The 18,632-nt window shown below is 36.0% G+C and overlaps 1 protein-coding gene across 5 annotated transcripts in view; it reads left to right on the forward strand.

The window, feature by feature from the left end:
- SMAP1 (small ArfGAP 1) overlaps positions 1-18,632 on the forward strand; it is a 204,040-nt gene that overhangs the window by 46,752 nt on the left and 138,656 nt on the right. For 2 of the 5 annotated variants that reach the window (XM_030315789.1, XM_030315790.1), the window contains exon 2: positions 253-386. The exons of 1 other annotated variant lie outside the window; for it this stretch is intronic. In XM_030315789.1, the coding sequence (XP_030171649.1) occupies positions 253-386 (134 nt within the window). Of the gene's footprint in view, positions 1-252; positions 387-14,844; positions 14,918-16,467; positions 16,589-18,632 lie in introns of those variants that run through there. 2 more of the 5 variants (XM_032593195.1, XM_032593196.1) reach the window with 2 other exon arrangements.

Raw genomic sequence — 18,632 nt, forward strand, 5'->3', positions numbered from 1 at the left:
ACACTATTCACATAAATTAGTTTTAAATTCTTAGGTTTGGGAAAGTTTCTAGAAAAGCAAAATTAGTAAACTCATTAAGGTTCTTGAAGGTTGATTTATAACCTTGCTGCCAGTGCCATTGTAAACTTTGAGCATGTAGAATTTTGTAAGGCTCCATTGTAATTGTATAAAAATCAGAGTGTCTCACTTAAATGCTGTCATAATATTTATTTTAGTTTTTAATATTTATCTTTGTTTTTTCTCCTTAATTAGGTCCTCGATGGGCTTCCTGGAATATTGGTGTGTTTATTTGCATCAGATGTGCTGGAATCCATAGAAATCTTGGGGTTCATATATCCAGGGTCAAGTCAGTCAACTTAGACCAATGGACACCAGAACAGATACAGGTAAACATTTCCTTCCTGAGAGATTATTTAAAATATTTAAAATGAGGGGTGCCTGAGTGACTCAGTTGGTTAAGTGTCAGACTTTGGCTCAGGTCATGATCTCCAGGTTCTGTGCTGACAGCTCAGAGCCTGGAGCCTGCTTCAGATTCTGTGTCTCCCTCTCTCTCTGCCCCTCCTCTGCTTGCACTGTCTCTCTCTCTCAAAAATAAATAAGCATTAAAATTTTTTTTAAAAAATATTTAAAATGAATTTAAAATCTTTAATCCTTCTTATATCCAAGGGTTAACATTGCAAAGTAGTATATTAAAATAATATGTGCCACATATACAATTTGGATGTTACTTGAATTGTCCACTCACAAATGTTTATTTCTTTTTGGGTATGTAGTGAATTCAGTTTTTAGTCTATTCTTACCTAAAATGTTGATTTTGAAGTCTTTAAAAAATGAATTCCTTTTCTTTGTGTTGATGAAATTAGCTGGTATAATTCCATACTCTGTTTTGTTATTCTGTCAGTAGAGGGAGCCTGGGTAAAGATAAAGAATAAACCACCTCTTGCCTAAGAACTGACTTGAAAGATTTCCCTTCTGTACAGAAATGTTCTTGATTTTCAAACAGGGCCCAATAGTTGGAAGATAGCCCAGTTAGCAAATGTTTTAATGACTGATTTGGATTGTTTTGAGTGGTTTAGCATTGTTAGAGATAAATCTGTAATTTGAAGGGCTTGCCATTTTTATAGTGTGACAGTCTTAAATTCTCAAAATCTTTCTAATACTTAAGGATAACTGCTAAAATAAAAATATTTATTTCTACTGGTTTTAATTTGTAATTCACAGTGAATTTATACTACTTTTTCTTATACCCTTTTTGAACTAGCCAAATATACAAATATATATTGTTGAACTTCAGTGATACTCCTACATGCCTCCAATCAGAAAACACCAAAAAGAACACAAAAATTGGCACGGATAGGGTGAGGTAAGGGTGAAAGAATAGAATACAATACTGAGGGGAGTAGATCATATAAAAAAATAAAGATTTGGTTAAAAAAAGTAAAACTTTTGTACTAAAGACCTGTTTATGCCAAAGTATATTCTAGATAGAACCAAGATTTAAATATTGAAAAGAAATTAAATCTTAGAAGTATTTAGAAAAAATAACAGATCTTTAGGCTGTAAAGTCAAACAGAATTCATTTAGTTCACTCTTAAGGTTTTGAGGTTTTTGCTGGCTAGGGCATAAAGGAAATATGACACTTTATGTATTTTCATGATCCTTGAGGAGAAAAATTATTTGTTCTATCAAGGAAGCATAGCTTTTTGAACATTGCATATAAGGCACTGTTCTTGATAGCATCTCTATAGTAACTTTGGTAACAGATTTCAAATGTTTTTTCTTAAGTTGTCTTCAAGAAAATGTGAAGTGTAGCTTGAAAATGCAACTTGGTGTTTGTATTGGGTTATGGAGGTACAAAACATTCAAGACCCAAGGTATATTGCCTTTTAATGGTTCATTTCACACTAAGGATAAAACATGAAATCCATGGACAATTCAGTTCTCCAGAAATAATATTTGTCTCAAGTAAGCTGTTAAAAGGGGTTGAATGGCAGTTTATTTGAGGTAGACAGCTGTTCTTTTCCTGTAGCTTAGAGCAGAACTTCCCAGTCAGAGGGCTACAGTTCACTCATTTTCTGTGGAATAAGTTACTATTAACAACAGCAAGATACTGAATTATTAAAAATGGAAGGCTTTTGAAAACAATTATTAAGTAATACACAGTTTTTGAAATTGTATTTGGACACAATTTGAATGGTTTTCAACTGTCAGTTTCTTGAAATAAGAATTATTCTTTTGGAATGCAAGACTTTCGATGAGTATCACCAGAGAATGCTCTGTATGACTTCATATACCACACTGCTCCTCTTAAAGATCAGATCTTCTATGATAAGAAATAAGGTTAGGACGCGCTCAATTAAAAATTAAATAAGTAGACAATGAAGTTTTAGTTTTAAAAAAAAGTATGGAGAAAAAAGTATAGAGAAGGTTAATCACACAGACAAGTGAGCATGACATCTAATATTCTTGTGGTGGGCCTTGTAAGTACTTGTTCTTTAAAAATCATTCTGGGACTGCTGTTCTATAAAAATCCCCCAAGGTTCCATTCTACAGAGCACATCCTTTATCTTAACCTAGAAAATTTTAAGGCAACTGATTCTAAAAAGGCAGTAAAACAAAGTGATTTAGAAAGTTGTCTCTAGATAGTTAGGTTCCCACAGTTAGACCTGGATGAGCTTGACAGGATACTTCACCTCAGGGTGCCTCAATTTCTTCATTTATGAAATGGAATAGTGAGAGTATCTACTTCTGTAGGTTGTTGTGAGGATCAAATAAGTTAATATGAGGAAAGCATTTAGAACAGCACTTGATACATTTTAAATACTCGATGTTAGCTTATCAGTTATTAGTAGTATTCATTCATTTGTTCATTAGGTAAAACCCTCAGTACTGCTGCCTTGAATATCTTTCTGATCCACGCAACATAGCTTCTTAGTAAATCCACTGTGATGAATTGGTTGTTAAATGTACTACTGAGTAAATAAATAAATTGACTCGTGTGGTATTATTGAGTATAAATTACTTTTTTGAGAATATTTGTGAAGTATAATTAATTCATTTTTAGTAATATTGCATGTTAAGGCATTTTGAGATGATTAGGTGATCATATTGGTTGTCTGTTGAGGTTGCTCCTATTCAAATTTAAGTTTATCCTTTTGCCTTTAATGGTAGGTATGTTCCATTTAATCCACTTCTATTTATACCTATGCATTTTATTTTTTTACTTAAAAAATTGAAGTATAATTATAGAGACAATAATTTACAGATATAAGTGAGTTTTATGTGTCTTGGCAAATGTCTATACTGTATCACCAACACCCCAATGAAGATATACAGAGCATTTCCATTATCCTAGAGAATTTACTTGTGCCAATTTAGGGGCAACTACTACATTGACGTCTGTACCTTTAGGTTGCTACACGCTGAGATTTTTATCTTTTGGATAAGGAAGAGTGAAGATCACAGTGTGTTTTAGTGTTCCTTATTCATATGACATTTTATAAGAATTTCTTTGATTTAAAAAAGAAACAAAACTTGGGAGATTATTATTTGTAGAGAGAATTACTCTACTGCATATAGTTCTACCCTGTGTCTTCCCTTACCACCCCCCTGCCCCACCAACATTTCATGAAAATTATGCTTCTAGTTTTCAAAGATGGTACTTAGTTTTGGGTAGTTATATATATTTTTAGATCTTTAATAGTAAATGTGGAAACATGATTTAATCTCTGAGCCCAGTCAGACTATAAGTAAAAATGTTCTTTTTTGTATCTCTGTAAAATGTAACTACGTAATAAGTTTTGCTTCAAAGCTTCTTATCAACTGATATTATACGTATACCATATTTATGTCAGTTTTTTATATACATGTTGTGAGTGTGTGAACCAGGTTTTAGGACATCTATCATATATCATAGCTGTGTTAAAATAGCTATATGCTTATTTTTGAAAGAAAATAATTTATCTACCAAAACTTATTTTGATTTTTATTAGCATGGAAATAGAGTTACTCACCTTACATTTTAATCAAAATTCTTTTTTGAAATGTGGTTCATGGTCAGATTAAATGTCTTTAATTTTGAGTTTATTGTCAGGCACTTTTCAAATTTTTGGAAAGGACTATGTACTTTTATAAATACCTTTTTAAAAAAAAATTTTTTTAATGTTTATTTATTTTTGACAGAGAGAGAGAGAGACAGAACATGAGCAGGGGAGGGGCAGAGAGAGAGGGAGACACAGAATCCGAAGCAGGCTGTAGGCTCTGAGCTGTCAGCACAGAGCCCGACGCAGGGCTCGAACTCACAGACTATGAAATCATGACCTGAGCCGAAGTCGGATGCTCAACCGACTGAGCCACCCAGACACCCTTATAGCCTTTACTTTTTATTATGTACTGGTTTGTTAACCCCAAGTATTACCATTTTCCTACATTATTTAAATTTTTTAATTATTCATTTTTCAGTGCCTTATTGAAGGAGTTAAAATGAAGAATACCTTATTTTTATTACAGAGGAACATGACTTGTGCTCTTGTTTCTTAGCTTACTTTGTGCAGAGTCTTGTAAATGGTACTAATGAAACATCTTAGTGAGATTTTGTCCCTATTGCAAAGTATACTCCATATATTTGGTATTTATCGTGATAACATTTGGACCACTTTTAATACTTTATCTGTAAATCTTTTAGTAATATTCTCTCTCAGGTTGTTTACTACTGGCTAGTGTCATTTAGTGGTATGGTACTTAGTATTTTCTTGGGAACACCAAGGCCACACAACTGAAATTTATCGTTTATAAAGTATATCATGGGGAACTTCACATTTGAAATTGCCAGTCTCCATAGATACATGATTTATCCTTAGTGAACTTGCCTTCGACATTTGTAGGCATTTTTACCCCATCTTAATATCTTTACCATTTTTACTTTAGCTTTGACTATATTTTGGCTGGAAGGAAAGGTCTTTATTTTTTAAATGTTTTATTTATTTTTGAGAGAGAGAGAGAGCGAGCAATCGCAGAGTGTGAGGGGGGAAGGGCAGAGAGAGAGGGAAACACAGAATCTGTAGCAGGCTCCAGGCTCCGTGCTGTCAGCACGGAGCCTGACCCGGGGCTCGAACCCATGGACAGTGAGATCATGACTTGGGCTGAAGTGGGAGGCTTAACCGATTAAGCCACTCACGGGCCCTGAAGGAAAGGTCTTTAAATCCAACTGTTTTCACATCATTGTTTCCGATTGTAACAAAAGAATAGAAGCTTTCTTTCCTCTCATTCCATCCAACCCTAGTGTTTTTGCTTTGACTTGCAGCTTTTTGTTTTCTTGTTTTAGGGACAGAATAGTAGGGGGTTGGCTGCTAGTTTCTCTGCCTTTATTTTCATATGCAGCTTTCCTTCCTACTTTTCCACCTAAGAATTATACTTATTTGGAGGCATATTTAAATTCTTTCTTTTTCTTTGAAATGTATTACTCACACCCTTCTGCCATAAAAAAGTCTTCCTAAAATACCATCTTCCCCTCAACACACAGCTCTTGGCTTGTTCAGCCACTGAACATTTATTAAGTACTCACAGTGTGCCAGGCACTGTATTCTAGTGACTAGCTCTAATCTTCCTTTAGCAGTTGAATTTCTCAAGCAAGATCTTTACCCACTATTTCATTTCTTTACCTTACTTCTGCTTCTTTTAACTCATTTCTAGTCCCATCATTCTGCTAAGTATGTACTCCTAGAGAATACTAGTTTACCCCTAATGGCCAAATCCAACTCTCCTCCCTACTCCTTGGTCTTCCTGCTTCACTTGATACTACCCCCTGCCTTCTTGAACCTTTTTCTTTGTAAAAGAAGTTGAAGTTACTATTCTACATCTTTTATTTGGTTTATTTAGTCTCCCTTTTTTTTTATGGTTTTTTTTTTTTTTTTTTTTTTTTTTTACTATTTCTTTTTCTGGTTTTTTCCCCCTTTTGGACATTTTCTACAGTTTTGTCTTTAGCCCTATTGTTCTTTAGTCTTTCTCCATAGGATAACCCATTTACTCTCACGGATTCACCTGTTATTTTTTTATGCAGATGGTTCTCCCCTGTCTTTCCAGTAGTGACTTCTGTAGTGAATGTCAGTTATTTTTTACATTGCCTGTTAGAGACCTTTGGTATTCATGGATTTATCATTCTTAAGAAGCCTTGGATATCTTTGATATGAAGTGATTGGTAACTTTCCCAGGCATCCATTTTAATTGTATTAATTGTATGTTCTATGAGGCTGGAGTTGGCCAATTCAGTTGATTCCATAGCACTGGAATTTCACATGGCTTTACATATCTGTTCATCTTTGTGTATTAAGTAATTCTTGTGACATAATTAACAATTTTGTTGCTTTATGAAAAATGCTTTGCTATGAAACAAAGGAAGCTGGCTATTAATGTGACGATAGAAATGAAGAGAAATGAATAGATATGACCAGGCATTTTTTTTTTGTCAGATAACATTATGTGTTTGAGTAGAATAAAGAACAGAATATCAAAATTAACTGTTGCTCTATAGCAGTATCAATAAAACCTCTATATGTTTCATATGGAAACAGGAAAAAAAGATTTATGAAATTGTTTCAATGTAGGAAATTTTGGCTACAGTCATAGTTATTAATGGGTAGCATTTATAAATGTTAAGATTGGAAGATGCCTACTAATCATCAGCTTGACACATTTAAAATTTAAATAATAATCTGGTTGTTCAGACTGGTTTCTTAGTTAATGTCATTATTCTGATTAATCTTAAAAGCTTGTGGTGTCCTTTGGTTCTTACTTCTCTCTTTTGTGTGCCTCTATATTCCATCAGTTCTTAATTCTTTTGTTGCTTCTGTTGCTTTCCATTCTCATTTCTCCTGCAATGTCCACAGCTCTAGCTTATTCCTGATCTTCCTATTCACTGTCACCTCCCCATCACTTTTACCTACCACATTCAGAATAATCTTTCTGGAACATTGCTTTGGTCATTTGACTTCTCTTCTGAGAGATTTGTATTGGTTCTCCTCTGAGAATCATAAAAGTTTTATTTTCCTTAAATTGGTAATCATATACTTCTGCCATCTGGCTTCATTGTGTGTCTGTGACCTTACTCCAGATGCTCGACAGCAGATCTCTTTGGCTGTGTAGAGACAGCTGTTCCAGTTGAATTCTTCTGGTGGTGTGTATGTTTGTTTTTTGTTTTGGTTCTGCTGTTGTTGGAAATGTTTTTTGCATATTCCTTTTTTCAAACCAAATCTCCATTCTTTAATATCCAATAAATCCCTACTGTAATAAAGCTTCTACTAAATATGACTTGTGCCTAATTATCTACTACCATATATTGTTATTTACCTTTGTGCATGTCTGTTGGGTTAATTGTAACCTTCCAGTAGTGAGAAACTGTATCGTATGTGTATTTGTAGTCCTTGTGTTGGCCTCCAGAATGCTGGGAACACAGTATGTGCTTAATTTTTGTAATGGCACACTGAGAACAATCTTTGGTTTGATATAATTCTGTGAGATAATGTTTGCTATAGTTAGCACTGAATGGGGTAAATGGAGAAAATGAAAAAAAAAATCAAGCATATGCTCTCAATTTGTCCTATATTATTTATACAGTCTCTCTCTTTTTTTTTTCATTACCTCTGTCCTTTTCTTCCCATGTTCCTATATACTTTTAAATTCTCCACATACAGTAGCTGTAGGGAGTATAACTTAAGCTAGTGTGTGGAAGTTCCAAGGTAATATATGCAGGTACTTGAAAGGCAGTACTTTCTAGTATTTCAGGCCATCCAAAACTGAAACTGATTGCCTTGAAAAGTAATGATTTTGCCATTATTGGAATGGTTTGTGCAGAGGCTGGGCAACCACTTGGAAATCTGTAGCTGGGATTCAAGCACTGAATGGGCAAATGAGAAATAATTTAGATGACGCTGAAGTCTCTTCCATTCTTGATCTTGAGATTCTTTGATTGTATGTTCAGTCTCTTTGGTTACCACAGAAATTGAAATAACACTTTAATTATTTGCATTTGAATAAGAATGGTATATTACAGTTAGAGATGTGATTCAACTTTTTCCTAAAAGTCAAATTCTACCTTCGAGGATAAAAATTCCTGCACTCTGGGATAAATCATAAGAAGGTGGGATGATTCTCAGATTAAGTCAGAAAGACAAGTTCTAGAAGTGTTTTGAACAGTTTTGTTCTTTATGCTTTCATAAGGAAAAAAATCACTAGCTAAATGGATATAGATTTCTATTTTAACCTTGTTATTCTTAGAAATACCTGCTGTCAGGTAACTTGGTAGCTTTTAGCTTAATTTAGTAATAGATGTGTGATAGTATTGACCTGCTTGTCTTAATTAATTAATTAATATTTTATTTTTTAATCTTTATTTTTTTTACATTGTAATATCATTTATTTTTTTCAATATGAAATTTATTGTCAAATTGGTTTCCATACAACACCCAGTGCTCATCCCAAAAGGTGCCCTCCTCACTACCCATCACCCACTCTCTCCTACCTCCCACCCCCCATCAACCCTCAGTTTGTTTCAGTTTTTACGAGTCTCTTAGGCTTTGGCTCTCTCCCACTCTAACCTCTTTTTTTTTTTTTTTTCCCTTCCCCTCGCCATAGACTTCTGTTAAGTTTCTCAGGATCCACATAAGAGTGAAAACATATGGTATCTTTCTCTGTATGACTTATTTCACTTACCATAACACTCTCCAGTTCCATCCACGTTGCTAAAAAGGGCCATATTTCATTCTTTCTCATTGCCACATAGTATTCCATTGTGTATATAAACCACAATTTTTTTTTTAATATATGAAATTTATTGTCAAATTGGTTTCCATACAACACCCAGTGCTCATCCCAAAAGATGCCCTCTTCAATGTCCATCACCTACCCTTCCCCCCCCCCCCCCCCCCCCCCACCCCCCGGTCAACCCTCAGTTTGTTCTCAGTTTTTTTAAGAGTCTCTTGTGCTTTGGCTCTCTCCCACTCTAACCTCATTTTTTTTTTCCTTCCCCTCCCCCATGGGTTTCTGTTAAGTTTCTCAGGATCCACATAAGAGTGAAACCATATGGTATCTGTCTTTCTCTGTATGGCTTATTTCACTTACCATAACACTCTCCAGTTCCATCCACGTTGCTACAAAGGGCCATGTTTCATTCTTTCTCATTGCCACGTAGTACTCTGTTGTGTATATAAACCGCAATTTCTTTATCCATTCATCAGTTGATGGACATATAGGCTTTTTCCACAATTTGGCTATTGTTGAGAGTGCTGCTATAAACATTGGGGTACAAGTGCCCCTATGCATCAGTACTCCTGTATCCCTTGGGTAAATTCCTAGCAGTGCTATTGCTGTGTCATAGGGTAGGTCTACTTTTAATTTTTTGAGGAACCTCCACACTGTTTTCCAGAGCGGCTGCACCAGTTTGCATTCCCACCAACAGTGCAAGAGGGTTCCCGTTTCTCCACATCCTCTCCAACATCTATAGTCTCCTGATTTGTTCATTTTAGCCACTCTGACTGGTGTGAGGTGATATCTGAGTGTGGTTTTGATTTATATTTCCCTGATGAGCGACATTGAGCATCTTTTCATGTGCCTGTTGGCCATCTGGATGTCTTCTTTAGAGAAGTGTCTATTCATGTTTTCTGCCCATTTCTTCCCTGGATTACTTGTTTTTTGGGTGTGGAGTTTGGTGAGCTCTTTATAGATTTTGGATACTAGCCCTTTGTCTGATATGTCATTTGCAAATATCTTTTCCCATTCCGTCGGTTGCCCTTTAGTTTTGTTGGTTGTTTCCTTTGCTGTGCAGAAGGTTTTTATCTTCATGAGGTCCCAATAGTTCATGTTTGCTTTTAATTCCCTTGCCTTTGGAGATGTGTCAAGTAAGAAATTGCTGCGGCTGAGGTGAGAGAGGTCTTTTCCTGCTTTCTCCTCTAGGGTTTTGATGGTTTCCTGTCTCACATTCAGGTCCTTTATCCATTTTGAGTTTGTTTTTGTGAATGGTGTAAGAAAGTGGTCTAGTTTCATTCTTCTGCATGTTGCTGTCCAGTTCTCCCAGCAGCATTTGTTAAAGAGGCTGTCTTTTTTCCATTGGATACTCTTTCCTGCTTTGTCAAAGATGAGTTGGCCATACGTTTGTGGGTCTAGTTCTGGGGTTTCTATTCTATTCCATTGGTCTATGTGTCTGTTTTTGTGCCAATACCATGCTGTCTTGATGATGACAGCTTTGTGGTAGAGGCTAAAGTCTGGGATTGTGATGCCTCCTGCTTTGGTCTTCTTCAAAATTACTTGGCTATTCGGGGCCTTTTGTGGTTCCATAAGAATTTTAGGATTGCTTGATCTAGCTTCGAGAAGAATGCTGGTGCAATTTTGATTGGGATTGCATTGAATGTGTAGATAGCTTTAAGTAGTATTGACATTTTAACAATATTTATTCTTCCAACCGTGAGCACAGAATGTTTTTCCATTTCTTTATATCTTCTTCAATTTCCTTCATAAGCTTTCTATAGTTTTCAGCATACAGATATTTTACATGTTTGGTTAGGTTTATTCCTAGGTATTTTATGCTTCTTGGTGCAGTTGTGAATGGGATCAGTTTTCTTTATTTGTCTTTCTGTTGCTTCATTGTTAGTGTATAAGAATGCAACTGATTTCTGTACATTGATTTTGTATCCTGCAACTTTGCTGAATTCATGTATCAATTCTAGCAGACTTTTGGTGGAGTCTATCGGATTTTCCATGTATAATATCATGTCATATTTTATTTATTTTTGATAGAGAGAGACAGAGCACAAGTTGGGGAGGGGCAGAGAGAGAAGGAGACACAGAATCTGAAGCAGGCTCCAGGCTCCGAGCTGTCAGCACAGAGCCCCACGCAGGGCTCGAACTCACAACCTGGGAGATCATGACCTGATCAACTGACTGAGCCACCCAGGTGCCCTTGCTTGTGTTAATTTAAACTTTTGTTCTTTCTTAGAAAAAAATTGTCCTTAGTAAGTTAAAATTACAGATTTTCCGTAATACTCATCAGTAAGCTTTATTGTGTTCTGTGGCCTCAGGTTGAATTCCTAATCAGTCTAAATACAGTGAGAATAGGTGAAAGAGAATTGGTAGGTATTTAAATATTTCTCTGTATCTAAAAAAGTAATTAAAATTACAGGTACTTCCTTTGTTTTGTTTTTTAAATTTATTTGTTTTGAGAGACATAATGAGCAGGGGAGGGGCAGAAGGAGAGGGAGAGAGAGAATCCCAAGCAGGCTCTGCACTTGATATGGAAAAATTATAAGGTGGCCGACAGGACTGATGGGGAAATTCCAGTCCCCACCCAAAGACTCTCCTTGGTTCTTTTCCTGCCCCTGCTTGCCTCGGGCACCAAAATGTGCCACTAATGCGGGAAGTAACAGACTATAAATTAATTGCCTGCCATGCTTATGCTCTGGGGTCAGACCTCTGGAGAGTGGTCTCCTCTCAGCCGGCCGCTGTGAAATAAACCTCCTGCCTTCCAAGATCAACGAGTGCCTTGGTTCTTCCGCGGGGTGATCCAGACTAGGTTCCATAACACTCTGACAACACAAGTCCAACTTGAGGCTTGATTTCACCAACTGAACCTTGAGATTATAACCCAAGCTGAAATCAAGAGACGGATGCTTAACCAACTGAGCTACCAAGGCACACATAAAATTATAGGCACTTGTTATATTGGTCATATTGTGCTCATGTTCAACAGTAAAATTGGGATGTAAAGGATTATAAAGAGTAGGGGATGAAAGTGGCCAAATAGATTGAAGAAGTTTTCTCCTTTTTGACCCTCTGACACAGTATATTTCATTTAATGTTATGATACGTTTTATACTTTAAAAGCATGTTTGTGTAATAAAATTGTAGTTGATAGAAGTACAGCATTCCTGTGAGGTATCTCTGCCATCTTTAAAAAAGGAAACTGGAGCTAGAATATTGATAGGCAGTTGAATATTGATAGGCAGCAAATTCAACTTGAATTGTGCAGTTGTGCAGGTTTGTTTTAATTTATAACACCATTTTTAAGTCATTAAAGGAAGGTGAGATAAGTTACTATGTTTTCCATGGGAATTCTGCAGAGGAGCAAGATGCATTACATAAAATATAATATTATGATTAATTTTACCTGTTTTTATTTTTGTTAATGAGACTAAATGAAAATTTAAAAGGATAAGACTTACTTGCTCAGATTATCTTTTTGTTGCACAGCGGTGGTATACATGTAAGATAGTTGTTATGCATTGGTGTGTAGCCACTGCAGCCTTCCTGTGCTTAATGTTTGTGTGGTATGTCTTCTTTTGTGCTTTTATGTTTAACTGATCTATATTGTTAAATATAAATAGGTTTCCTTTAGACAAGAAATGCCCTGGGGTATGCTCTTCCAGTATGCAGTTTCACCTTTTTTTTTTTATTTCAATGACTTAAAAAAAAAATTTTTTTAACATTTGTTTACTTTTGAGAGACAGAACACAAGTGGGGGAGAGGCAGAGAGAGAATGAGACACAGAATCTGAAGCAGGCTCTAGGCTCTGAGCTGTCAGCACAGAGCCAGAAGAGGGGCTCAAACTCACAAACCATGAGATTATGACCTGAAACGAAGTTGGACACTTAACCCACTGAGCCACCCAGGGGCCCCTTACAGTGACTTTTTAAAATTAGTTTTTCAGTGTTCTGTCTCCTTGTTTGAGTATTTTTCTTTAGTGACTCTCTTACATGTATGTTGGATCAGGGTGCCTAGGTGGCTCCGTCGGTTGAGCGTCCGACTTTGGCTCCGGTCATGATCTCCAGGTTCTGTGCTGACAGCTCAGAGCCTGGAGCCTGCTTCAGATTCTGTCTCTCTTTCTCTCTGCCCCTCCCCCCACTCGTGGTCTGTCTGTCTCTGTCTCTCTCAAAAAAATAAATAAAACATTAAAAAAAAAAAGTTAACATGTGTGTCAGATCTTGATTGCTTAACTCCAGTATTCATCACTTTCTCTTGGATTCTTCTCATTACTTTTTTTTTATTAAACTTTTTTTCCTTTTTCCTCTCTAGTTTTTATCGGCCATTATTTGTTGTGTTTATTTGTTCTCATGTTCCATTTATTTCATATTCATTTCTGAAATATTTTCCTTTTATTTCTAATTCCTGTTTTTATTTTAATTCTGATATTTTGAATTTCTGATTTAGTTCTTTCATAACTTCACATGTCTTTTAACTCATTTTACATGTTCTTTCATATCTTGCATATGTTTTTTGGCTTGTTTTGAATTAGTAGGTGTACAGTGTTGATCTGTTTTCTGAGTGTATTTGTTCTAGTGTGGATTCGTTGTAGAGATGTTATTCTGCTTCTTATTCTCTTTTTCTTCTGATAACTGTATGAGATTTGACCTTGATTCTTTTCTGTTGATCATTTTTGTGTAGTATTGGTTTTCTTTACTTTTAAAAGGAATTGAATTTTTTTTTTAAATGTTTTTATTTTTGAGACAGAGACAGAGCATGAGCACAGGAGGGGCAGAGAGAGAGGGAGACACAGAATCTGAAACAGGCTCCAAGCTCTGAGCTGTCAGCACAGAGCCCGATGTGGGGCTCGAACTCATGGACTGTGAGATCATGACCTGAGCTGAAGTCGGACGCTTAACCGACTGAGCCACTCAGGCGCTCCACTTTTAAAAGGAATTGAGATTCAAGATAGCTTTGCTAACTGCACAGACCTCTCTTCATTGGTTTTTGTGTAATGTTTAAAAATAAGGCTACTTGTTTTCTGAGATTTTTTTTTTTGCTCTGTTCCCTTTTCCCACTTTTATCTCAAGCTTTTCTTCTTTTATTTCCATTTTTTTAGTCCATTTCAATTTTGAATCCTTTCCCAGGACTTTCTCCTCAGGGTGGGGCTCTCTTCTAGAAGGGAAATTTGGTGGTTATGTCATGAGAATTCATAGGGGCTAGATTGTTTCCCCCCATTTCAAGCTTATTGTAGACCTTTTGCACATATTTGCTATTGGATTGGGTAAAACTCCTTTTCAGTTTCATGTGCATTCTTCAGACTGGTTCACTGTAATTTCCAGTTTGTATGTCTTCACTGTTTTAGTGTTCTGTTTCCAGATCCACTCAGCTCCCCATTAGTGGCAGACATCTTGCAGGGCAGTGGTTGTTAGTGCCTTGTCTCTACCGGATAGTGTTATCGGGTTTGTGGTGATACTCTATCACCAGGTTTTGTTGTAAATATTTTCCATGGGTTTTTGGTTTTTCTGTCTAGTTATTCTTTTTTTGTTGTTTGTTTTTGGTGAGAAGCTTTTGGGAGCTTTAAAACTGTGAGAATTACAGAATTCCTATGACAAGCAATATTTTATAGAATAAAATTCCAGGTTAATAAAGCTAATTTGAAGAGCTCCATGATTTCACTACATCTGACCTGCTATGTATTAGAACATTATTTAATCTCTCCACGTTTTGACCCATGGCCTCATGTGCATTCCTTTTTTTTTTTTTTTTTTTAATTTTTTTTTTTTCCACGTTTTTATTTATTTTTGGGACAGAGAGAGACAGAGCATGAACGGGGGAGGGGCAGAGAGAGAGGGAGACACAGAATCGGAAACAGGCTCCAGGCTCTGAGCCATCAGCCCAGAGCCCAACGCGGGGCTCAAACTCACGGACCGTGAGATTGTGACCTGGCTGAAGTCGGACGCTTAACCGACTGCGCCACCCAGGCGCCCTCATGTGCATTCTTTTAAAGTTGATTGAGATTCACTTGTATTGATTCCCTGCCAGGATCATGAAATGTGTCCTCAAAGAAGAGCCGAGCAAGGGGGCAGCTTACAGTGTTCGGTTTATGTGTTGCCTGTATGTGCACAGTGAGATGAAGAAAGAAATGTGATACTGTCTGCAACAAAATTTAATCTGTGAAGTTTAATAAGAGGTTTGCATTTTTAAACAATACATTTGAGAAAAAGTCACATGTATTCTGAATTTGTGCAAGATTATTCCCTGTATTTTCCTCTTGATTTTTAAATTGATTTTGAGGTTTTAAGGTTAAAAAGTCAGTAGTAGTTTTTAGAATTATCTTCCTAGTAACTGTCTGTAGTTCTTTGGGTCGAAGCAGTGAACAAGATGTTACTTAGATATTAGACATTACTAAGATATTACTTAGTGCAAGTCTTCATCAATTCAACTCTGTTCATTTTACAGTGCCTAGTCTAGATAGAACTGAGAGAGTAGAACTAAAGGAATACTAAACTATTTGAAGAAAAAGGCTTGTATCTCCATATAGAGTGCTATATTTGGTAGGAAATTGTTATGTGGCAGTGAATGAATATCTGTATGAATAGATCATTTAAAAACATTGTTATTATTCATTGCATATAATATTTTAGAGGTGTAGTCACTGCTCTTCCTTGCGTTGTGTGACTATAATAATGATAGAAGATGGCCGACATAGTCAGGCTGGGACTCTGTAGACCTGGGTTCTAGTTTTGGCTTTGTTAACTAAATGGTGGGTAATCTTTAGAAAATCACTTAGTAGTGACTCCTTTCTCTTTAAAAAAAAAAAATCATCAGTATCCAGTGCTATGCTAAGTTCTAAACATATTTTAAGGATGTCTCATTACTATTTTTATAGTGACCTTTATTTGTTTATGAATTTCTGGAAGCATATTACAGAGTACACAGGGTCTCCTGGGCAGAAAGATGGAGAAAGTATATTGTATTTGAGAAAGTGAAGTAGTTTCCTGTGACCAGAGTATTGGGTGCTGTTATATATGTCATAGGAGATGAAGGCAAAAGTTTCAGTGGGGAGTTAGTTGGTTTGGTCTTGATCCTATCACTGATAGGGGGAGGGGATAGGGATACATCAGGGAATTCTTAAAATATAAATTGAAGAGTGATGTTTAATGGTATGTTCCATTTAAGAACCTACATCTGATGGACTTGTTCCTGCAATGGCCAAGGCAGTGAGTGACTAGATCTTGAACTAAATTGGTGGTAATGGGGGAGGGAGGGGAAGGCTGTAACAAATAAAAAAGAGTTAGAGTCACTAAGGCTTCTGACAGAAGAGGGGAGAGTCCAGGATGATTCTTGAGCTGGGCCTTAAGTACCTAGGATGAAAGTAGTGGTTTATTCCTAGACTTCAAATGGTATGGATTTCATAGTAAGTACAGATTACTAAAGACTGTGATGTGAAGCTTTTCCAACTTTGTTATAATGGTGTTTAATTTTATTGCTTTAAAAAATACATTCTCTGAATTTGTAAGAACTAGCAAATGAAAATTGGTACCTCTAATTCCACATCATTTAAAATTTTTAATTTTTAAATATGTGTGGTTTACTTACTTTGTACCTAGAAACAACAATTAAAACAGAAAGAGAACAATTCCCCTAAAACACAATTTTATGAAACCTGGAGGAATGGACTCTGTATTAAATATTTACAAAGAGTTCCTGAGACCAAAAATGGTGGCCCTTCTTTTCCAGCAGCTGGAATCCAAAAGATCTTGAAACCAGTCCTGAAAAGCTTGCTCCTATGCAAGAAATCCTGGTGGCTTTTGAGAGGAAGATAGAGAACTATTCTGGAAAATTTCAAGTGGTAGTAGAGGTGAGTCACTGACATGAAGAATTTATCCAGGGACTACAAATACTCATTTCCTCTTTTTTTATTAACGTTAAAAAAAATATATACATTCAGATAAGGCAGTTTGAAAATCTTAAGTCTTTGTGTTCTGAAAACTTTAATGAATAGAATATAGAACAAGTAGTATTCCCTTGCTCACATAAAATTATATATATGTTGACATTTTAAGAAGCAAAAGCAGATACATTCAATGATTTAGTCTTTAGCAACAGTTCTGTTTCTTTAAGAAGATGATACTGAGAAAAGGTATCATAAGTAAATCATAACTAAATCACAAGTATATTTATACTTGGAGTGTAGGGTATACTTGCATGGGATTCTTAAAAATGTATTAATTTCATTTGGTTCATAACCTCTTTGATCACTAGAACCCTTTGTTTTCCTAGTAGGAGTGGATGCTCTCATTCATGCTGCTTGGATACCCTAGCTAAGCTTCTCTGAATAATATTTTATTTAGAAACAATGCAGGATTAATGTAGCCCCTTCAAATTATTCATTGTTTTGGGGAATGAGAATTATATGGACATGGCACAAACTTCAAAGGGTACAAAGTGTGTAAAAGCAGTTTTCCTCTCGTTTCTATTCCTCAGTCATCCAATTTTCCTCTGTAGGAACAACCGTATTTATTAGTTTGTTGTGTAGTTTTCCTGAAGTATTTTATGCATCTGTATAAACATCTAGGTAGTACACATTTTTAGCTGTTTTCATATCTTACACAATAACCTTTAATCTTGTAGGTGAGACTCTTCCCCACCCCTCAGAAAATTCAGAAGAGTTTTAATTTATATCGCTTTACCTGTCTTCCTCTAGATTTGGTGTAGACATGTAGCACCTTTCCATTACACACTAACTTGTAAGATTGTATTGATTATTTTAATATTTTGCATTTTTGCCATTGGGATTTTAGAAGATCCAGTTGACACATTGTAACCTTATCATTTGAAATAGAGCAATTAGCAATCTTAGTCCTTTGTTTTGTAGCTGCTGTTCTTTTCTCCACTTATTCCATTTTTTTTAAAGTAGCCAGTAAACTCCAAAAGGCCAGTCAGTACACACATAAATATTTATGAAAACTATGCAGGGAGCTTCCTGTATTAATACATTAGTGTGAATTCTAGCTTAACTATAAATGGCTTTTGACCTGGTAATTCTTAGTATCTGAGGGAGAAAGTGCAGGAAACATAGGGACAGATAGGAGGTAGGTTGAGAAAAGAGAAAGAATGCACAAGGTGAAAGAGAGGGGATGTCCAAAGAGCTATAGTTCTTAAACACAGCCACTGAACCTGGACTTGACTGTTTTTGGCTTTAGGTGAGCTAACAACAGATAGAAGTCATACCCTGAAGTAGTTGTATCACTTAGTTGGATTCCAGAGTGCTCTGCTTTCCAATATTTTGGGAGACTGAAGAAAGGAAAAAAAATAGCAACTTTTATTCTTAGGAGAATGAATCATTAACTTGGAATTTTAGGTGGCCTGTCATTTATCTTGCCGTTTACTATTATTTCCTGATATTGATAAAGATGTGGAGGCACATTTTGTTTCTGTCTGTTCCTGTTACTTCTTACCTTCACACTTATTTCAAGGCTCTTTTTTTCACTAAAACTGATTTTGTGGGGGGCTTAATTTTTTTTTCCCATTGGCGATACCCCTGTTGACATGAAATAGTGATTTTTTTAAAAATATAATTTATTGTCAAGGTAGCTAAGATACAATGTATACAGTGTGCTCTTGGGTTTCAGTGATAGATTCCCATGATTCATCGCTTACAAGCAACACCCAGTGCTCATCCCAACAAGTGCCCTCCTCAGTGCCTATCACCCGTTTTCCCCTCTCCCCCACTCCTCCTCATCAACTGTCAGTTTGTTCTCTGTATTTAAGAGTCTCTTATGGTTTGTCTCCCTCTCTGTTTGAAACTATTTTTTCTCCTTCCCTTCCCCCATGATCTTCTGTTAAGTTTCTCAAGTTCCATGTATGAATGAAAACGTATGATATCTGTCTTTCTCTAACTT

The sequence above is a fragment of the Lynx canadensis genome, chromosome B2 (assembly GCF_007474595.2).
Source record: "Lynx canadensis isolate LIC74 chromosome B2, mLynCan4.pri.v2, whole genome shotgun sequence".
Taxonomy (NCBI): domain Eukaryota; kingdom Metazoa; phylum Chordata; class Mammalia; order Carnivora; family Felidae; genus Lynx; species Lynx canadensis.